The 23,227-nt window shown below is 44.5% G+C and overlaps 1 protein-coding gene across 1 annotated transcript in view; it reads right to left on the bottom strand.

Annotated features, from left to right (window-relative positions):
- LOC106583107 (ephrin type-A receptor 8) overlaps nt 1-23,227 on the bottom strand; it is a 170,070-nt gene that overhangs the window by 29,548 nt on the left and 117,295 nt on the right. Inside the window, exons 3-5 of the mRNA XM_014166932.2 lie at nt 21,505-21,702; nt 21,197-21,346; nt 20,703-21,018 (exon numbers count right to left, since the gene is read on the bottom strand). Coding sequence (XP_014022407.1) covers nt 20,703-21,018; nt 21,197-21,346; nt 21,505-21,702 — 664 coding nt within the window. The remainder of the gene's footprint in view (nt 1-20,702; nt 21,019-21,196; nt 21,347-21,504; nt 21,703-23,227) is intronic.

Here is a 23,227-nt window from a genome sequence, read left to right as displayed (position 1 = left end):
ACAGCTGGGAAAATGCAATTCAAAAACAGACAGCTTTGGGGATTCTCATAGAGGAACTGTCGGAATTGCCTGACAATTTATGTAAATATGAAAAACTAAATATTTCACTCTGATATTTTTTGGTCCCTTGGAAAGCATAGTTTATTCAAGACATATTTGACACAGTCTAGTACCTGAATAAAATCAAGGGTAACCAAAAATAATGACATAACTGACCAAAATGGTTCCGCTTGTCACGGTTATCGTCGGTGAAGGAGGACCAAAATGCAGCAGGACTGTGTTTGTTCATTTTGAACATTTATTAAATCAAAAACGAACAAAAAAACAACAAACAAGAGAACGAACGATCCACTGACAGTCTGGCAAGGCACAAGGCTAAACACAGAACAATTTCCCACAAACACACAGACAAACACACCCAACTAATATAGGACTTCCAATCAAAGGCAACACCACACAGCTGCCTTCAATTGGAAGTCCACCCCAATTAACTCCACATAGAAACACACTTACTAGACAACACATAGAAATACATAAACATAGATCATAAACCAAAAACCCGGAAATATTAAATCAAACACCCTTTTTCCAAAACACCACCCCGGACCACATAAAACAAATACCCTCTGCCACGTCCTGACCAAACTACAATAACAATTAACCCTTATACTGGCCAGGACGTGACACCGCTTAAAATGACTTGAAACTTATTTATATGTATATTTATTATGGATCCCCATTAGCTGCTGCCAATGCAGTTTAGGCAGTTTATTCAAGGCAGTTTATACAATTTTAAAGACATTACAATACGTTCACAGATTTCACAACACACTGCGTGCCCTCAGGCCCCTACTCCACCACTACCACATATCTACAGTACTAAATCCATGTGTTTGTATATTGCATATGTTATCGTGTGTGTGTGTATGCATGTGTCTGTGCCAATGTTTGTGTTGCTTCACAGTCCCCGCTGTTCCATAAGGTGTTTATCTGTTTTTTCAATTTCTCTCCTCCACTTTCAGCCAGGAGAGATTGACATGCATATTATTAATATTAGCTCTCTGTGTACATCCAAGGGCAGCCATGCTGCCTTGTTTTGAGCCAATTGCAATTTTCCCAAGTCCTTTTTTTGTGGAACCTGATCACATGACTGAATAGTAGTCAAGGTGCGACAAAACTAGGGCCTGTAGGACCTGCCTTGTTGATAGTGTTAAGAAGGCAGAGCATCGCTTTATTATAGACAGACTTCTCCCCATGTTAGCTACTACTGCATCAATATGTTTTGACCATGACAGTTTACAATCTTGGGTTACTCCAAGCAGTTTAGTCATCTCAACTTGATCCATTTCCACATAATTTATTACAAGATTTAGTTGAGGTTTAGTGAGTGTTTTGTTCCAAATACAATGCGTTTAGTTTCAGAAATATTTAGGCATAACTTATTCCTTGCCACCCTCTCTGAAACTCACTGCAGCTCTTTGTTGAGTGTTGCAGTCATTTCAGTTGCTGTAGTAGCTGACGTGTATAGTGTTGAGTCATCGCACACATAGACACTCTGGCTTTACTCAAAGTCAGTGGCATGTCATTAGTAAAAATTGAAAAAAAGCAAGGGGCATAAACAGCTCCCCTGTGGAATTCCTGATTCTAACTGGATTATATTTGAGAGGCTTCCATTAAAGAACACCCTCAGTGTTCTGTTAGACAAGTAACACTTTATCCACATTATAGCAGGGCTGTCACGGTAGTCGTAATGTAGAGACCAAGGCGCAGCGCGTTGCGTGCTCATCATTATTTTATTTAAACGTGAACACGGGGAAAAAAACGAGAAAAACAAAGAAGCGACAGAATGACAGTTTTGCTGGCTAAACTAACAGCAGCGCAAAGATAACTACCCACAAAGGGACAGGTGAAAAACAAGCTCCTTAAGTATGACTCTCAATCAGAAACAACGATGTTCCTGATTGAGAGCCACACCAGGCCAACAAAGAAATACACAACATAGACAACCTAGAATACAAAACAAGAACATAAACCAAAAACCCCGGAACACATAAATACAACACCCCTCTAAGTACACACACACCTCGAACCATATAAAACAAATACCCCTCTACCTAAATACCTAGCCCAAACCACATGAAACAAACACCCCCTGCCACGTCCTGACCAAACTAAAATAACAAATAACCCCTTATACTGGTCAGGACGTGACAAGGGCGTGTAAAGCCATAACACATACGTTTTTCCAGCAGCAGACTATGATCGATAATGTCAAAAGCTGCACTGAAGTCGAACAAGACAGCCCCCACAATCGTTTATCATCAATTTCTCTCAGCCAATCAGTCATTTGTGTAAGTGCTGTGCTTGTTGAGTGTCCTTCCCTATAAGCATGCTGAAATTCTGTTGTCAATTTGTTTACTGTGAAATAGCATTGTATCTGGTCAAATACAAATTTTTCCAGAAGTTTACTAAGGGTTGGTAACAAGCTGATTGGTCGGCTATTTGAGCCAGTAAAGGGGCTTTACTATTCTTGGGTAGTGGAATGACTTTAGCTTCTCTCCAGACCTGAGGGCACACGCTCTCTAGTAGTCTTAAATTGAAGATGTGGCAAATAGGAGTGGCAATATCGTCTGCTATTACCCTCAGAAATGTTCCATCCAGATTGTCAGACCCTGATGGCTTGTCATTGTTGATAGACAACAATATTTTTCTTCCACACTGACTTTACGGTATTCAAAAGTACAATTCTTGCCTTTCATAATTTGGTCCGATATACTTGGATGTGTAGTGTCAGCGTTTGTTGCTGGCATGTCATCCCTAAGTTTGCTTATCTTGCCAATGAAAAAGTCATTAAATTAGTTGCAATGTCAGTGGGCTTTGTGATGAATGAGCCATCTGATTCAATCAATGAAGGAGCCGAGTTTACCATTTTCCCCAAAATATCATTTAAGGTGCCCCAAAGCTTTTTACTATCATTCTTTATATAATTTACCTTTGTTTCATAGTGTAGTTTATTTTTATTTTTATTTAGTTTAGTCACATGATTTCTTAATTTGCAGTATGTTTGGCAATCATTTGGGCTGCCAGACTTAATTGCCATACCTTTTGCCTCATCCCTCTCAAACATACAGTTTTTCAATTCCTCATCAATCCAATGGGATGTAACAGTTTTTACAGTAATTTTCTTAATGGGTGCATGCTTATTAGTAACTGGAATAAGTCGTTTCATAAATGTGTCATTTGCAGCGTCTGGTTGCTCTTCATTACACACCACAGAACAGCAAATATTCTTCACATCATCAACATATGAATCACTACAAAACTTCTTGTATGACCTCTTATACACTATATTAGGCCCAGCATTTGGAACTTTGGTTTTCCGATATGGCTATTATATTGTGATCACTACATCCTATGGATTTGGATACTGCTTCAGAGCAAATTTCTGCAGCATTAGTAAAGATGTGATCAATTCATGATGATTATTTAATTCCTGTGCTGTTTGTAACTACCCTGGTAGGTTGACTGACAACCTGATCCAGGTTTCAGGCACTGGTTACAGTGTGAATTCTTTTACTGAGTGGGCAGCTTGATGACAGCCAGTCAATATTTAAATCACCCAGAAAATATACTTCTCTGTTGATATCACATACATTGTCAAGCATTTCACACATATTGTCCAGATACTGACCGTTAGCACTTGGTGGTCTATAGCAGCTTCCCACAAGAATGGGCTTTAGGTGAGGCTGATGAACCTGTAGCCATATTACTTCAACAGTATTTAACATTAGATTGTCTCTAAGCTTTACAGGAATGTGGTTCTGAATATAGATCTCAACACCGCCTCCGTTGGCATTTCTGTATTTTCGGTAGATGATGTTATAACCATGTATTGCTACCACTGTATCATCAAAGGTATTATCGAAGTGTGTTTCAGAGATAGTCAGAATATGAATGTAATCTGTTACAAGCAAGTTATTGACTTGATGGACCTTGTTTCTTAGGCTACATATGTTAATATGTAGTATTTTATCACTTTTCTGGGTTGCTTGATTGTTTTTAATGCTTTACTGGGAAGCGTATCAGAGGTAGACTTACTCATGTTATTTACATTGGAGCTGATAGTGCAGGGTGAGCCGCATAAAGTGGTCTTCCTACTATTGCACACCACCTCAGTGCTAACAGTGTAACTCTGGTTTATAGGATCATGACTAATGCTTACAACATCTGTAAGATAAACAGATGTATTCGGTGCAATTAGGGGTACATAAATTAAATTACTTACATTGTGTTTGCCAATGCCCCTAAGATCATGTACATTTGATGCAGCATTATGACAACTCATTGGTACAATGGTAGGGATTAACTGAGCTGGTCTTGGATCATTTACCAGTCATTGTTTCAATGCATCCTTGAAATATGTGGACAGAGTCCAGGAGCCAAGATGATTTGGATGGACATTCCTGTAGAGTATGGTACTGGACGGCTTCATAAAGCCTTCATAAAGACTACATAAATGTGTTACAAATCATCTATAACAGTATGTAATGCTTTATAAAGGGTTCATAAATGTGGCATAAATGTGTGACATAACCACCAATGTCAAATATGACAACCCACTATGTCAAATATGAACTTATAAATCATATTAAATTGAGGCTTCACAAAGCATTTAACCCTGTCATGCATCTTGGTAGAGCATTGCAACTCCAGGATATTGGGTTCAATTCATGGGACCACCCATATGGAATAATGTATTCATGCATGACTGTAAGTTGCTTTGGATAAAAGTTTCTGCTAAATTGTTTATATTATATAACAATAAAACATTTCTAGGATTGCCCAACCTCTTTCCCTCTTGGGTGAATAATGAATATTGGACCTGACCTCAACATCCCCCAAAATGCTGTGCTGCAGGATGCATACACTCTAAAGAGTAAAAAGCAACAAAAGAAACTTTGGTAGGGCCTTTTAAAATCCGTTTTTATTGTTTGCCTACATTAGTTTTTTTCAACAACCAAAAAATCACACCTTTTTAATAAAAAACATTTGATTTTCTGTTTTTCACAACAATGCTTAAACCACGTCAGGGGATGACTTGAGGTCTGAGAAAAATCGAATAAACTTCGATTTTTAACTGTAGTTGCCCTTTAATTCAGTGAGCATGCCGTGCACTGTTGTTTTCTGTAGTGCATTAAGCCATATGTGACGTGATTCGGAGTCCAATGGAATGGGTGGAGTAAAAGGGCAGCAACACTCCGTATTAATCAGAGCCCCATGAAATAACACCATATCATATACATTCTATAGATCCTACTGAGTATTCCTGACAATACTTTTACTGTTTCACCCAGAATAGGTCTTGCTCTAAGCCAATATGTATTCCATATACAGTGATTTCCATTGGAGAGATTTATTTGACCTTGGGACATGTTTTAAAACCCACATGTAATGCAAATGTCACTTAATGTCACTGGCGTCGAAATGAGTAGACCAAGGCGCAGCGTGTATAGTGCTCATTTTAAACTTTTAATGAAGACACTTGAACCAAAACAATAAAACGACCGACAACAGTTCCGTAAGGTACACACTGACAAAACGGAAAACAACTACCCACAAAACCCAAAGGAAAAACAGGCTGCCTAAGTATGGCTTCCAATCAGAGACAATGAAAGACACCTGCCTCTGATTGGAAACCATACCCGGCCAAAACATAGAAAACAAAACCTAGAAATAGAAATCTAGAAAAACCCCACATATAAACAGAAAACCCAAAACCACCCAAAACACCCACCTGTCACGCCCTGACCACTCTACTATGGCAAATGACCTCTTACAAGGGTCAGGACGTGACACTTAAATATGAACAAATATGAATCATTGTTACTGTTTAGGCAATCATTTTTCATATATGGATCATTCTTGGGCTGCTGTAATATTTAAAAAAAAAAACTTTTTTTACTAGAATAAATGCATTTTCTGAACACCCCACAACACTAAGTAAATACTAAACCTTCAAGAAAACATATTTTCCCACATCAGGCATTAAAACGCTTTTATAATTGTCCATTTATGTCTGATTTGGACATCTTCAACCCCGAATATGATTATAAAAGATACTTGGTATAAAATCAACATTTACCTAAATCACATGTCCCCCCCCCAAACTAATTCAATTATTATAAATATAAAATGTTTGTAAAATCTCAGAATGTTGCTATATTAAACCCTGAAATAGACACGTCAGCGGGCTCATCATTTAAATAAAAAAATGCTTTTAATTCAGAATTTTGACATAAATCTAATGTTCTTGGGATTGTCCTTAACATTTCAGACTGAGCTCAGAAAACATTCAATTCATATTTATTAATCTTTGCCATTTTATTTAACAAATATTGTCATGTGACGGGGTTGAGACTAGGGTGACAGGGTTGAATACTGTAACAGGGTTGAAGAGGCACATCGGTTTCCATATAAACTAGTTTAGTTTACTATCAAAATCCCTCCGAGATTTACCCCAAAACATTGCATTTCATTGTATGCAACCATGTAACAAGGACAATAGATATATTTAGAATCATCTGGATTTTATTAACCAAACTGCAGTAAATATAGAAACAAATAAAAACACAGGCATTAGGGTGATTAATAACATTCAACAGGCTTCATCATAACATTTAACGAGGAGGTCAAAGAGAGAGAGAGGAAGCAGGAGAGCTTGAATCGGTTAAAAATGTTGGGAAAAAGGGAGATGGTTTGTTAAAGAAGAATGGTAGAAAGTGTAAGCAGAATGAGCTGGACGCCAGATCGAAGACAGGAGGAGAAATAGAATCGTCGGGGGTAGGTGTGGTGAAGTTCTGAGCCCAAGGCTTGCACCGAGGGTCAGGATAAAGATGAGTCTGTGACGGATGGAGTGACATTTTTGGAAAAAGTGGACCCTTGCCTTTGTCTGATCCATTTGTCGTTTCAGGGTGGGTGAAAACAGAGTTGGGTGCTGTGGAATCGGTGAAAGTAACCAGAAGTGGTCTGGTGATAATTGTTTGTGTTTCTGATGGTCAGAGTGAGCAGGTGGTCCGTGTTAAAGCGAATGGGGACAAGAGATATGAATTGTTTTGCTCTCAAGAAAAGGGCTTAACTAAAAGGAGTGGTTACTGGGGTGGCGGTAAATGTAAAAGTTGACCAACTGAAGGGGAAGATTCCCGGTGTTTGTGATGCTCGTCGTTTGGTGTGATGCTCGTCGTTTGGTGTGATGCTCGTCGTTTGGTGCGATGCAGACAGGGTGGCGTGAGTGGTGAAACAATAGAGTTGTCTGTTCTTTTGAGTTTTGATGTTCAGTCTTTGCCCGAGAAAGTGATGTTAGGATATATACGTTTTACCATACAAGCTTTTGTGCTGAATACATTACATTGTTACAGGTGTCAAGCTTATGGGCATGTGGCAGCAGTGTGTAGGAGGGAGGCTCCTAGCTGTGAGAAGTGTGCAGAAGGGTATGAGACAAAGGAATGTGTAGCATTGGGGAAAGTAGTGATATGTGTTAATTGTATGGATGCCCAGAGGTTTCCAGGGTTAGAGTAGTGCAGAAGCTGTCTTATGCTGAGGCAGTATAGAAAGTGTGCTGGTGTCCCGTCCTTTCAGGCTGTTGGCCTGAGGTAGGACTAGATATATTTAAATAGTGGAGTAGTGTGGTGGGTTTTTAGTGAGTGTAGGGATTGATCGCAGGTTGGTGGGTTTTTAGTGAGTGTAGGGTTAGATCGTAGGGTGGTGGGTTTTTAGTGAGTGTAGGGATTGATCGCAGGTTGGTGGGTTTTTAGTGAGTGTAGGGTTAGATCGCAGGGTGGTGGGTTTTTAGTGAGTGTAGGGATTGATCGCAGGTTGGTGGGTTTTTAGTGAGTGTAGGGTTAGATCGCAGGGTGGTGGGGTTTAGTGAGTGTAGGGTTAGATCGTAGGGTGGTGGGTTTTTAGTGAGTGTAGGGTTAGATCGCAGGGTGGTGGGTTTTTAGTGAGTGTAGGGTTAGATCGTAGGGTGGTGGGTTTTTAGTGAGTGTAGGGTTAGATCGCAGGGTGGTGGGTTTTTAGTGAGTGTAGGGTTAGATCGCAGGGTGGTGGGTTTTTAGTGAGTGTAGGGTTAGATCGCAGGGTGGTGGGTTTTTAGTGAGTGTAGGGTTAGATCGTAGGGTATTAAATAGTTTGTTGATTCTTTTTTTATTTTTCCAAGCAAAGTATAAGGGAGTTATACAACAATCTAATAGGTGGCGGTAATGCAACATTTATTGGATGCCAACCGTTGTTAAAACTCATCGAAGAAGATGTTGATCATGTGATGAGTTCGCAAATCAAATGCACCACTTGTGCTTCCACTGGATTGAAAAAAACAAGCCAAGTAATCTTTATTTATTGTAATTTAAATTAGTTTGTAGTAGTTAAGTGTTGAGTTAGATTACGTACTGTAGCTACTTCAATCAAATAAAATACAATTTTATTTGTCACATGCGCCGAATACAACAAGTGTAGACTTTACTGTGAAATGCTTACTTACAAGCCCTTATCCAACAATGCAGTTCATGAAATAGAGTTAAGAAAATATTGACTAAATAAACATAACAATAACGAGGCTATATACAGGAGTCAATTTGAGTGGGTACAGGTTAGTCAAGGTAGTTTGTACATGTAGGTTGGGGTAAAGTGACAATGCATAGATAATAAACAGCGAGTAGAAGCAGCGTGAAAACAAATGGGGGGGGGTCAATGTAAATAGTCCAGGTGGCCCTTTAATTAATTGTTCAGCAGTCTTATAACATGGAGGTAGAGTGTGCATTACCCTCTGTAGCACCTTACGGTCGGATGCCGAGCAGTTGCCATACCAGGCAGTGATGCAACCGGTCAGGATGCTCTCGATGGTGCAGCTGTAGAACTTTGAGGATCTGGGGACCAATGCCAAATCTTTTCAGTCTCCTGAGGGGGAAAAGGTGTTGTCGTGCCCTCTTCACGACTGTCTTGGTGTGTTTGGACCATGATAGTTTGTTGGTGATGTGGACACCAAGGAACTTGAAACTCTCGACACGCTCCACTACAGCACCCTCAATGTTAATGGGGGCCTGTTCGGCTCTCCTTTTCCTGTAGTCCACGATCATCTCCATGGTCTTGATCACATTGCGGGAGAGGTTATTGACCTCCCTATAAGCTGTCTCATCGTTGTCGGTGATCAGGCCTACCACTGTTGTGTCGTTAGCAAACTTAATGATGGAGTTGGAGTAGTCCTTGACCACGACGTCGTGGGTGAACAGAGAGTACAGGAGGGATACTAAGCACACACCCCTGAGTGGCTCTGGTGTTGAGGATCAGCATGGCAGATGTGTTGTTGCCTACCCTTACCACCTGGGGGCGGCCTGTCAGGAAGTCCAGGATCCAGTTGCAGAGGGAAGTGTTTAGTCCCAGGGTCCTTAGCTTAGTGATAAGCTTAGTGGGCACTATGGTGTTGAACTCTGAGCTGTAGTCAATAAATAGCATTCACTCATAGGTCTTCCTTTTGTCCAGGTGGGAAAGGGCAGTGTGGAGTGCGATCGAGATTGTGTCATCTGTGGATCTGTTGGGATGGTTTGCGAATTGGAGTGGGTCTAGGGTTTCAGGAATGATGGTGGTGATGTGAGCCATGACCAGCCTTTCAAAGCACCTCATTGCTACCAACGTGAGTGCTACGTGGCAGTAGTCATTTAGGCAGGTTACATTTGCATTCTTGTGCACAGGGACTATGGTGGTCTGCTTGAAACATGTGGGTAATACAGACTCGGTCAGGGAAAGTTTGAAAATGTCAGTGAAGACACCAGTTGGTCCACACATGCTCTGAGTACACGCCTTGGCAATCCGTCTGGCCCACACTGCCTGCCCTTCAGGACACCTACAGCACCCGATGTAACAGGAAGGCCAAAAAGATCCTCAAGGACATCAACCACCCGAGCCACGGCTTGTTCACCCCGCTATCATCCAGAAAGCGAGGTCAGTACAGGTGCATCAAAGCTGGGACCGAGAGACTGAAAAACAGCTTCTATCTCAAGGCCATCAGACTGTTAAATAGCCATCACTAGCTGGCTACCATCAGGTTACTTACTCAGCCCTGCACCTTAGTGGCTGCTGCCCTATATACAGTGCCTTTCATAAGTATTCACTCCCCTTGCCGTTTTTCCTATTTTGTTACATTACAACCTGTAATTTAAATAGATTTTTGTTTGGATTTCATGTAGTGGACATACACAAAATAGCCAAATTGGTGAAGTGGAAAAAAAAAAGAGAAAAAAAACAAAAAAATATAGAAAATGTAAAAGTGGTGCGTGCATATGTATTTACCCACTTTGCTATGAAGCCTCTAAATAAGATCTGGTGCAACCAATTACCTTCAGATGTCACATAATTAGATAAATAAAGTCCATCTGTGTGCAATCTAAGTGTAACATGATCTGTCACATGATCTCAGTATATATACACCTGTTCTGAAAGGCCCCAGAGTCTGCAACACCACTGAGCAAGGGGCACCACTAGCAAACGGCACTATGAAGACCAAGGAGCTCTCCAAACAGGTCAGGGACAAAGTTGCGGAGAAGGACAGATCAGGGTTGGGTTATAAAACAATATCTGAAACTTTGAACATCCCACGGAGCTCCATTAAATCCATTATTAAAAAATGTAAAGAATATGACGCCACAACAAACCTGCCAAGACAGGACCACCCACCAAAACGCATGGACCACGCAAGGAGGGCATTAATCAGAGAGGCAACAAAGAGACCAAAGATAACCCTGAAGCAGTTGCAAAGCTCCACAGCGGAGATTGGAGTATCTGTCCATAGGACCCCTTTAAGCCGTACACTCCACAGAGCTGGGCTTTACGGAAGAGTGGACAGAAAAAAGCAATTGCTTAAAGACAAAAATAAGCAAACATGTTTCGTGTTCACCAAAAGGCATGTGGGAGACACCCCAAACATATGGAAGAGGGTACTCTGGTCAGATGAGACTAAAATTGAGCTTGTTGGCCATCAAGGAAAACGCTATGTCTGGTGCAAACCCAACACCTTTCATCACCCTGAGAACACCATCACGCTGTGGGGATGTTTTTCATCGGCAGGGACTGGGAAACTGGTCAGAATTGATGGAATGATGGATGGCGCTAAATACAGGGAAATTCTTGAGGGAAACCAGTTTCAGTCTTCCAGAGATTTGAGACTGGGACAGAAGTTCATCTTCCAGCAGGACAATGACCCTAAGAATACTGCTAAAGCAACACTTGAATGGTTTAAGGCGAAACATTTATATGTCTTGCAATGGCCTAGTCAAAGCCCAGACCTCAAGCCAATTGAGAATCTGTGGTATGACTTAAAGATTGCTGTACACCATTGGAACCCATCCAACTTGAAGGAGCTGTTGCAGTTTTGCCTTGAAGAATGGGCTAAAATCCCAGTGGCTAGATGTGCCAAGCTTATAGAGACATACCCCAAGAGACTTGCAGCTGTAATTGCTGCAAAATGTGCTGTACAAAGTATTGACTTTGAGGGGGTGAATAGTTATGCACACTCACGTTTCAGTTTTCACTTATTTCTTGTTTGTTCCACAAACATATTTTTTTTTGCATGTGGTGTAAATGAAATTATACATACTCCCAAAGAAATCAATTTTAATTCCAGGTTGTAAGGCAACAAAATAGGAAAAATGCCAAGGGGAGTGAACACTTTCGCAAGCCACTGTACATAGACATGGAATCCCTAGCCGCTTTAATAATGGAACACTAGTCACTTTAATTAATGTTTACATACTGCTTTACTCATCACATATGTATATACCGTATTCTATTCTACTGTATTTTAGTCAATGCCACTCCGACATTGCTCGTCCTAATATTTATATATTTCTTAATTCCATTAATTTAATTTTAGATTTGCGTGTATTGTTGTGAATTTTTAGATATTACTGCACTGTTGGAGCTAGGAACACAAGCAATTCGTTACACCCACAATAACATCTGCTAAATATGTGTATGTGATCAATAACATTTGATTTGATTTGAAAGTGCAGTGTCTGGTTGCTCCTTATTACACGCCACAGACCAATAAATATTCTTTACATCTACAACATAGGAATCACTACAAAACGTATTGAATTACCTCTTATACACTATATTAGGCCCAGCTTTTGGAATGTTGGTTTTCCTAGATATGGCTGCTATATTGTGATCACTACATCCGATGGATCTGGATACTGCCTTCAAGCTAATTTCTGCAGCATCAGTAAAGACGTGATCAATAGATGTTGATGATTTAATTCCAGTGCTGTTTGTAACTACCCTGGTAGGTTGACTGATAACCTGAACCATGTTGCAGTTTGAAGCTTTTTCTTGAGTGAGCAGCTTGATGAAAGCCAGTCAATATTTAATCACCCAGAAAATATACCTGTTATGAATGACCGAAGGTGTCTCAAATAGGTTATTAAGGTAAGTGTTTTTTGTTGTAACATTGTCCCCAAGCTATTGCACACACAGCACATATAAGCCTGGGATATCAGCCATTCAAAGTTGGCCTTAGTGGGCGTGACCATAGAATTCTATAGGAGTGACCTTAGTGAGTAAAGTATTTCTCATCGTCACTACTTAACACAGTCAAAAAGTCATAATTATTGCTTAACCCTGCCCATTTCCATAATTTATCTTCTTAAAATTAGATTTTAAACCTAACCAATGAAGTCCAAGTTTGATGTATTGTTCCACCAGACATTTCGCGCGTTTGGGCAGACGCGTCTGAGATTAGGTGTAATGTGACTTACATGACATCACTTTAGAGCATATGCCGTCCTTCAGCACAACATGTCATCCTTTATAAAGCACATGTTTATATCATATTCATCATAGTGGGTTATGTCACATTTGACATTTGTAATTGTGTCACACAGTTATTCCAAATGTATGAACCCTTTATAAAGCATGACATACTGTTATAGATGCTTTGTAAAACATTCACGTAGTGTTGATGAAGGCATAATGAAGGGCTTTATAAAGCCTTTATAAGCTGAACGTCATTTAAAGAGGAACCGGTATTTAAAAAATAAAAAAAAGACCTCACCAATTATACTCATTTAAAATATGTTTGTTTGTCTTTGAAATTATCATACCATTGTCGCTCTCTCTCTGTCTCTCTGTCGCGCTCTCTCTGTCTGTCTCTGTCGCGCTCTCTGTCTCTGTCGCGCTCTCTGTCTCTGTCGCGCTCTCTGTCTCTGTCGCGCTCTCTGTCTCTGTCGCGCTCTCTGTCTCTGTCGCGCTGTCTGTCGCTGTCTCTCTCGCTGTCTCTCTCGCTGTCTCTCTCGCTGTCTCTCTCGCTGTCTCTGTCTCTCTCGCTGTCTCTGTCACGCTCTCTCTCGCTGTCTGTCGCGCTCTCTGTTGCGCTCTCTGTCGCGCTCTCTGTGTCTCTCGCTGTCTCTCTCGCTGTTTCTGTCTCTGTCTCTCTCCCTGTCTCGCTGTCTCTGTCTCTCTGGCTGCCTGTCTCTCTCTTGCTTTCTGTCTCTCTGTCTCTCTCTCGCTGTCTCTGTCTCACTCCCTGTCTCTGTCTCTCTCGCTGTCTCTGTCTCTCTGTCTCTCTCTCTCTGTCTCTCTGTCTCTCTCTCTCGCTGCATCTCTGGCTCTCTCGCTGTCTCTCTGGCTCTCTCGAAGTCTCTTTCTGTGTCTCTCTCTCTCTCGCTGTCTCTGTCTCTCTCTCGCTGTCTCTGTTTCTGTCTCTCTCGCTGTTTCTGTCTCGCTGTCTCTCTCTCTGTCTCTCTCGTTGTCTCTCTGTCTCTCTCTCGCTGTATCTGTCTCTCTCTCGCTGTTTCTGTCTCTCTCTCGCTGTCATTCTCGCTGTTTCTGTCTCGCTGTCTCGCTGTCTCGCTGTCTCTCTCAATGTCTCTCTCTCTGTCTCTCTGTCTCTCTCTCGCTGTCTCTCTGTCTCTCTCTCGCTGTCTGTCTCTCTCTCTGTCTCTCTCGCTGTTTCTGTCTCGCTGTCTCTCTCTCTGTCTCTCTCGCTGTCTCTCTCGCTGTTTCTGTCTCGCTGTCTCTCTCTCTGTCTCTCTCGCTGTCTCTCTCTCGCTGTCTCTCTCTCGCTGTCTCTGTCTCTCTCTCGCTGTCTCTCTCGCTGTCTCTCTCTCGCTGTCTCTCTCTCGCTGTCTCTGTCTCTCTCTCGCTGTTTCTGTCTCGCTGTCTCTCTCGCTGTCTCTGTCACGCTCTCTCTCACTGTCTCTCGCTGTCTCTCTCGCTGTCTCTCTCGCTGTCTCTCTCGCTGTCTCTCTCGCTGTTTCTGTCTCTCTGGCTGTCTGTCTCTCTCTCTCTCGCTGTCTCTCTCTCGCTGTCTCAGTCTCTGGCTGTCTCTCTGGCTGCCTCTCTGGCTGTCTCTCTGGCTGTCTCTCTGGCTGTCTCTCTGGCTGTCTCTCTGGCTGTCTCTGTCTCTCAGTCTCAGTCTCTCACTCTCTCTCTGTGTTGCTGTCTCTCAGTCTCTCTCGCTTTTTCGCTCTCTGTGTCTCTGTGTCTCTGTGTCTCTCTAGCTGTCTCGCTCTCTCTCTCTCTCTCGCCGTCTCTCTCTCTCTCGCCGTCTCTCTCTCTCGCCGTCTCTCTCTCTCTCTCGCCGTCTCTCTCTCTCTCGCCGTCTCTCTCTCTCGCCGTCTCTCTCTCGCTGTCTCTCTCGCTGTCTCTCTCTCTGCTTGTCTATGTGTGTGTGTGTATGTCCCCACCTCTTTCTATGTAACAAGGTCAGATAGGCTGGTTGACTTGAGTGAATGTGATCAGGCTAAGTGTGTGTGCCCATATCAGTGTGTCCTCAGTCGCTCTCGCCGTATCTCTATCTCTCTGTATGGGCCATTTTACTCTATTCTCTCTGTCCGTCTCTGTCGCGCTCTCCGTCTCTGTCGCGCTCTCCGTCTCTGTCGCGCTCTCCGTCGCTGTCGCGCTCTCCGTCGCTGTCGCGTTCTCTGTCGCTGTCTCTGTCGCTGTCTCTGTCGCTCTCTCGATTTCTGTCTCTCTGTCTCTCTCTCGCTGTTAATGTCTCGCTCCCTGTCTCTCTGTCTCTCTCGCTGTCTCTGTCTCTCTCGCTGTCTCTGTCTCTCTCGCTGTCTCTCTGTCTCTCTCTCGCTGTCTCTCTGGCTCTCTCTCGCTGTCTCTCTGGCTCTCTCTCGCTGTCTCTGTCTCTGTCTCTCTCTCGCTGTCTCTCGTTGTCTGTCGCGCTCTCTGTCTCTCTCGTTGTCTCTCTCGCTGTCTCTCTCGCTGTTTCTGTCTCTGTCTCTCTCCCTGTCTCGCTGTCTCTGTCTCTCTGGCTGCCTGTCTCTCTCTCGCTTTCTGTCTCTCTGTCTCTCTCTCTCTGTCTCACTCCCTGTCTCTCTGTCTCTCTCGCTGTCTCTGTCTCTCTGTCTCTCTGTCTCTCTCTGTCTCTCTCTCGCTGTATCTCTGGCTCTCTCGCTGCCTCTCTGGCTCTCTCGCAGTCTCTTTCTGTGTCTCTCTCTCTCTCGCTGTCTCTGTCTCTCTCTCGCTGTCTCTCTCTCTGTCTCTCTCGTTGTCTCTCTGTCTCTCTCTCTCGCTGTATCTGTCTCTCTCTCGCTGTTTCTGTCTCTCTCTCGCTGTCATTCTCGCTGTTTCTGTCGCGCTGTCTCGCTGTCTCTCTCAATGTCTCTCTCGCTGTCTCTCTGTCTCTCTCTCGCTGTCTTTCTGTCTCTCTCTTGCTGTCTCTGTCTCTCTCTTGCTGTCTCTGTCTCTCTCGCTGTTTCTGTCTCGCTGTCTCTCTCGCTGTCTCTCTCGCTGTCTCTCTCGCTGTCTCTCTCTCGCTGTTTCTGTCTCTCTCTCGCTGTCATTCTCGCTGTTTCTGTCTCGCTGTCTCGCTGTCTCGCTGTCTCTCTCAATGTCTCTCTCGCTGTCTCTCTGTCTCTCTCTCGCTGTCTCTCTGTCTCTCTCTTGCTGTCTCTGTCTCTCTCTCTGTCTCTCTCGCTGTTTCTGTCTCGCTGTCTCTCTCTGTCTCTCTCGCTGTCTCTCTCGCTGTCTCTCTCTCTGTCTCTCTCGCTGTCTCTCTCTCTGTCTCTCTCGCTGTCTCTCTCTCTGTCTCTCTCTCTGTCTCTGTCTCGCTGTCTCTCTCGCTGTCTCTCTCGCTGTCTCTGTCACGCTCTCTCTCACTGTCTCTCGCTGTCTCTCGCTGTCTCTCTCGCTGTCTCTCTCGCTGTTTCTGTCTCTCTGGCTGTCTGTCGCTGTCTCTCTCGCTGTCTCTGTCACGCTCTCTCTCACTGTCTCTCGCTGTCTCTCGCTGTCTCTCTCGCTGTCTCTCTCGCTGTTTCTGTCTCTCTGGCTGTCTGTCTCTCTCTCTCTCGCTGTCTCTCTCTCGCTGTCTCAGTCTCTCTCTCTGTCTCGCTGTCTGTCTCTGGCTGCCTCTCTGGCTGTCTCTCTTGCTGCCTCTCTGGCTGTCTCTCTGGCTGTCTCTGGCTGTCTCTGTCTCTCTGGCTGTCTCAGTCTCTCAGTCTCAGTCTCTCACTCTCTCTCTGTCTCAGTCTCTCACTCTCTCTCTCTCTGTGTTGCTGTCTCTCAGTCTCTCTCGCTTTTTCGCTCTCTGTGTCTCTGTGTCTCTGTGTCTCTCTAGCTGTCTCGCTCTCTCTCTCTCTCTCGCCGTCTCTCTCTCTCGCCGTCTCTCTCTCTCTCGCCGTCTCTCTCTCTCTCGCCGTCTCTCTCTCTCGCCGTCTCTCTCTCGCTGTCTCTCTCTCTGCTTGTCTATGTGTGTGTGTGTATGTCCCCACCTCTTTCTATGTAACAAGGTCAGATAGGCTGGTTGACTTGAGTGAATGTGATCAGGCTAAGTGTGTGTGCCCATATCAGTGTGTCCTCAGTCGCACTCGCCGTATCTCTATCTCTCTGTATGGGCCATTTTACTCTATTCTCTCTGTCTGTCTCTGTCGCGCTCTCCGTCTCTGTCGCGCTCTCCGTCTCTGTCGCGCTCTCTGTCGCTGTCTCTGTCGCCGTCTCTGTCGCTCTCTCGATTTCTGTCTCTCTGTCTCTCTCTCGCTGTTTCTGTCTCGCTCCCTGTCTCTCTGTCTCTCTCGCTGTCTCTCTGTCTCTCTCGCTGTCTCTCTGGCTCTCTCTCGCTGTCTCTGTCTTGCTGTCTCTGTCTCTGTCTCTGTCTCTCTCTCGCTGTCTCTCGCTGTCTGTCGCGCTCTCTGTCTCTCTCGCTGTCTCTCTCGCTGTCTCTCTCGCTGTTTCTGTCTCTGTCTCTCTCCCTGTCTCGCTGTCTCTGTCTCTCTGGCTGCCTGTCTCTCTCTCGCTTTCTGTCTCTCTGTCTCTCTCTCGCTGTCTCTGTCTCACTCCCTGTCTCTCTGTCTCTCTCGCTGTCTCTGTCTCTCTGTCTCTCTGTCTCTCTCTCTCGCTGTATCTCTGGCTCTCTCGCTGTCTCTCTGGCTCTCTCGCAGTCTCTTTCTGTGTCTCTCTCTCTCTCGCTGTCTCTGTCTCTCTCTCGCTGTCTCTGTCTCTGTTTCTGTCTCTCTCGCTGTTTCTGTCTCGCTGTCTCTCTCTCTGTCTCTCTCGTTGTCTCTCTGTCTCTGTCTCTCTCTCGCTGTTTCTGTCTCTCTCTCGCTGTCTCTCTCGCTGTCTCTCTGTCTCTCTCTGTCTCTCTCTCGCTGTCTCTGTCGCTGTGTCTCTCGCTGTGTCTCTCGCTGTGTCTCTCGCTGTCTCTCGCTGTCTCTGTCACGCTCTCTCTCGCTGTCTCTCGCTGTCTCTCTCGCTCGCTGTCCCTCTCGCTGTCTGTCTCTCTGTCTGTCTGTCTCTCTGGCTGTCTGTCTCTCTGGCTGTCTGTCTCTCTGGCTGTCTGTCTCTCTGGCTGTCTGCCTCTCTGGCTGCCTCTCTGGCTGCCTCTCTGGCTGCCTCTCTGGCTGCCTCTCTGGCTGCCTCTCTGGCTGCCTCTCTGGCTGTCTCTCTGGCTGTCTCTCTGGCTGTCTCAGTCTCTCTGGCTGTCTCAGTCTCTCAGTCTCAGTCTCTCACTCTCTCTCTCTCTCTCTGTCTCAGTCTCTCACTCTCTCTCTGTGTTGCTGTCTCTCAGTCTCTCTCGCTTTTTCGCTCTCTGTGTCTCTGTGTCTCTCTAGCTGTCTCTCTCTCGCCATCTCTCTCTCTCGCCGTCTCTCTCTCTCGCCGTCTCTCTCTCTCGCCGTCTCTCTCTCTCTCGCCGTCTCTCTCTCTCTCTCTCTCTCACTGTCTCTCTCTCTGCTTGTCTTGTGTGTGTGTGTGTGTGTGTGTGTATGTCCCCACCTCTTTCTATGTAACAAGGTCAGATAGGCTGGTTGACTTGAGTGAATGTGATCAGGCTAAGTGTGTGTGCCCATATCAGTGTGTCCTCAGTCGTTCTCGCCGTATCTCTATCTCTCTGTATGGGCCATTTTACTCTATTCTCTCTGGCAGGCAAAAGCCCTGGGGTGGGCTTACACACGCAAACACACACACACACAGTAGTGACATGCGCTATTTCGAATGTCACTTTAACCGTGACAAGAGAGCTGTCGACCGACCTCCTGTATCAAAGAGAGGGATCTGTCTCTGTCTATCAGTCTCTCTCGCTTTTTCTCTTACTCTCTCTCTGTGTCGCTGTCTCTCAGTCGCTCTCACCTTTTCTCTTTCTGTGTCTCTGTGTCTCTGTGTCTCAGTCTCTCTCGCTTTTTCTCTTTCTGTGTCTCTGTGTCTTAGTCTGTCAGTCTCTCTCGCTTTTTCTCTTTCTGTCTCTCTCTCTCTCTCTCTCGCCGTCTCTCTCTCTCGCCGTCTCGCTCTCTCGCTGTCGCTCTCTCGCTGTCTCTCTCTCGCTGTCTCTCTCTCGTTGTCTCTCTCTCTTGCTCTCTCGTTGTCTCGCTGTCTCTCTCTCTGCTTGTCTATGTGTGTGTGTGTGTGTGTGTGTGTGTGTCCCCACCTCTTTCTATGTAACTGTCATGTCCTGACCATAGTAAGTTGTTATTTTCTATGGTAGAGTAGGTCAGGGCGTGACAGGGGGTGTTTGTCTGTTTTTGTATTTATATGTTTAGTTTCTAGTTTTGTATTTCTGGATTAGTTTTGTTTGGCATGACCTCCAATTAGAGGCAACCGGTTGTCGTTGTCTCTAATTGGAGGCCGTAATTAAGTTGATGTTTGTCTCACTGGTGTTTTGTGGGTGATTCATTTTGTGAGTAGTGTATGCCTGCTCTGCGTCATGGCTTTCTTATTTTGTATTCCAAGTTTGTTTATAGCATTAGTTTCACTATTGAAATAAAGATGTGGAACTACGATCACGCTGCGTATTGGTCCAATCCTTCCGAAAGCCCTGACAGTAACAAGGTCAGATAGCCTGATCACATTCACTCAAGTCAACCAGCCTAAGTGTGTGTGCCCATAACAGTGTGTCCTCAGTCGCTCTCGCCGTATCTCTATCTCTCTGTATGGGCCATTTTACTCTATTCTCCCCGGCAGTCAAAAGCCCTGGGGTGGGCTTACACACAAACACACACACAGTAGTGACATGCGCTATTTCGAATGTCACTTTAACCGTGACAAGAGAGCTGTCGACCAGCTTCCTATATCAAAGAGAGGGATCTGTCTCTCCTCTCCTCTTCCTCCCTCTATCTTTCTCTTCACCCTTTTCTATTTCCCCCCTTTCCTTTCTGTGACACTTTTAATGCTACATCATGCAATCATTCAGATAGATGATCTCATGCTTACAGTGAAACCCAGGGGCTCTAGTGAGCCTTTGTTAGGGAAGAACTACTTAAACACACACACTTTCATTTTCTCTTGCATACATACTGCTTATCCACTTAACCCATCTCTCTCTTTATCATTCTCTCTCTCGGGTTCTCTCTCTTGTGCTCAGGGTTGTCTGCATGGCAACGACTTGTGTCGTGTCCTGGGATGTGCGTGACTGGAGAGAGGTGAATTAGCACAGTGACACAGTTTGGTCACAGAGAGACAAGTCCTACACACACACACACCAGCTCTCTACTACAGCCACTACTGCTACTACAAAGCACTAGGATGATGTCTTGACTACAGACAAATGGAGAGATTCATGAGATAAGCATCTAAAACGTAACAAAACTCTGTGTGTGTGTTTGCCACTAGCCGTCAATGCCTTGTTCGCAGGTGAGTGTGTTTCCTTCAGGCAGTAAACAGGTACTGTAAACAGGTATGTAGATGAGTGGAGACGGTGTGTGTGTGTGTGTGTGTGTGTGTGTGTGTGTGTGTGAAACAAGGCAGGTGAACCAGTGTTCCGTGCCTCGTTCGTTTGGCACATTATGCCGACAGAACGCTTTTAATTATCCAGCGCCTGTGATTAATCGTTTTTAATTACCATAACCCTGGCAACCTAAAATATGCACAGGTCCCTAAATGAAGTCAGTCCATCAGAGAAAATAAACAAAACAAAAATATAAGCAAGACAAGGAATGAAAAAAAATACTTGAGGTATCTTTCATGACTCACCACAGCTTATCATCTTAAAAGTTGAAAGGTTATTCAGGACTATGAGCGATTCAACCTAACCATAGCTGGACTAGTTATTATGGGTTTGAAAGAACTTGAACCACACAGAAAATGTCCAAGGCTGAACATTCACCATAAACACACAGATAAGGTAAAGTAAAGTAAGATTAAATAAAAACTGCAGGACAGTAACATAATGTAAAACAAGAGAGCCAAATATGTCCCTAATTCAGAGTGTGACTCACCGATGCAGGACTCCCTGTGCTCCTCAAACCCCGCGCTGCATATACACCTCCCGATGGGCACCAGCCACTCCCCCTCAGCGCTGCAGTACATCTTGGGCGTGTCTCTCTCTTCGGCGTGGTCAACACACTGACCCCTGACCTCCACTAGGGAGGAGGAGTCAGCGCCAGTCACTACGTCAGTGAACACCGCCAGGTTGCGGCCCACGCCTGAGCAGCGCTTGTAGTACACCCTGACCGAGGTCAGGGCGATGCACGCCCCGATGTCCTGGAAGGCCAGGTAGAAGCCTCGTCTAGTGAGGGGACCCACACCTCGCACCTGGGAGGAGACAATGGACATTACATCACACTAATCCATCTCAAAACGTTTCAGTAAATGTGGAATGGGAGCAAAGTCAGGTGTGGCACTGTGAAAGGCACTCATTTCAGCACCAAGCACATCGCTGGAACACTGCTCACTCAAAACATGAATGGCATATTCAAATAAGTTAGCATACTTCTGTGTTGAGTTTGAGTCTCCTGACTCCCAAGTCCACTCCAGTAAAGCTCTCATCAGCAGCGATGGTATCGATCTTGGTGAACTGGGTCTCTCTGATGGTCGTGCCTACAGCTCGGTCCGACTCATAGTAGTACAGGTTAAATGTCTCCTGCTCATCATAACACACACAAAGAAATGATCAAAGACAGAGCTGTCAATAGTCTGTGTTGATCTTTGAAGCAAACCACGTACTTATCTTCATCTCTCTTTTTCCCTCCCGTCCTCCCTCATCCCACATTCCCAACCACTCTCTCCTATCCCTTGTACCTTGCAGGTTCCCAGGACTCCAGGCATGCTGTTACAGTCCCGGAGGGTGAACTTGACCTCGATGTAGATCCTCCTGGCTCCGTCACGAGGGATCCAGCCTGTCCTCAGCCAGTTGTTCTGACTGGGACTCATCACATTACACACCTGGTACGTGTGGATGGGACTGAAATACTCATCCATCTCATTTATAGCATCCCACTGCAAGAGATGGAGAGATAGAGGGAGGAGGATAAGGGGAAAAGAGAGAGAGAAAATGGAATGGAGGAAAGGGTTAAGGGAATAAAGTTAGTCAGTAAGGGGGAAAGAGACGGTCCTATGCAATCAAAGGTGGTGAATGATTATCCAAGGTTTCCAAAATACATTTGGTGTCACATGTTCCTTAACTGCTCTGACAGAATGTTTTTTGTCTAATTACAGAAAACAGTACAGGCTAAGTAACATCATAGGGTTAGTCATACAGATCTGCTACAGTAACAGCATGCTTACATTCACAACACCCATTAATAACCACTGATACACATGATCATAACCCCTTTTACAACAGAATACTGCTTTAATTAGTCTCTTAGTATGGTTACACACTCCCTCAATGTGTCAGGCATAAAGACTTCATTCATTCTGCCAAGTGTACAAGTGTCTGGAGACAGACCTCTATACGACAGGCATATACTATATCAGTTGAAAATCTGATCTAAGTGACTCGATTCCCATTACTTGCTGTATGCCAGTCTGTGTTTCTTCTAAAAGCAGTGTGTTTCATTGTATATCTGAAGCATTGCATCAATCTCTCTTCAGTACTGTTTAAGTGGTGTGTTTGTGTTACTGCTGTCTTGTTGTAATGCTGAGAACTTTATGAGTGCGCTGTGATTAGCCCAGCTGTCTAGAGGGAATACAAGCAATGGCTACACTTAAACTTCTTCTTTGAGGAAGCAGTCTTTACTTCTATAGATTACCTTTATATGACCCCCCCCCCCCCATCCAGCCGTGACCAGGAATAGTGGGCTCACACGTAACCGCAAACAAACACAGTTACACACTCAGTGCTAGACAAAAGTACTATTCCTAGTCCACATTTAAATGTATCAAACTCCACAACTTTCAAGTGATTCTACTGATGTAGAACTCAGGTCAAATAGAGTAATTGGCAATAAGGTTGCTGAGGCAGCTTTTACCCTATTTGATAGAATTCCTCAATGGTTATCAAAAATGATTATTTTCACTGAGCAGTGTAGTGTAGGGAATAAAAGAGAGAGGGAGAGAGAAAGAGCAAAAGAGAGCGATTGTGTGCTTGTGTGGATGCCTGTGTGTGTGTGTGTGTGTGTGACTTTGTCTGTGTGCATGCGTGCATGCGTGCATGCGTGTGTGTCTGTGTGTAGGTGTGTGTGTTTGTATGTGTGTGTGTGTGTGTGTGTACCTGTATGTATCCATCCTTGGGGCTTAGTGGGTTCCTCCTGAGCTAAATGCATTATGTGAGTGTCTGGGTTATTGAAATGGAAAGAGATGACCTGGGAAGAACTTTTGGCCGGAGCCAACTGAACTTGGCCCCAGCTAAGAAGACGAGGCTTCACAAAGAGACCCACCACCCCTCCTCTCCTCACCCCTCCCCATCCCCACCTCCCTCTGAGATAGAAACAGTGAAGTAATTAAGATCTTGGACGTCTCACCCGTGTCAACCGCTCATCCTCTCATCTTTATCTGCTAAATTGAAATTGTCCTTGAACTC

The sequence above is a fragment of the Salmo salar genome, chromosome ssa22 (assembly GCF_905237065.1).
Source record: "Salmo salar chromosome ssa22, Ssal_v3.1, whole genome shotgun sequence".
NCBI lineage: Eukaryota > Metazoa > Chordata > Actinopteri > Salmoniformes > Salmonidae > Salmo > Salmo salar.
Note: the sequence above shows the minus strand (reverse complement) of the source record. Positions and strands in the feature narration are given on the sequence as shown.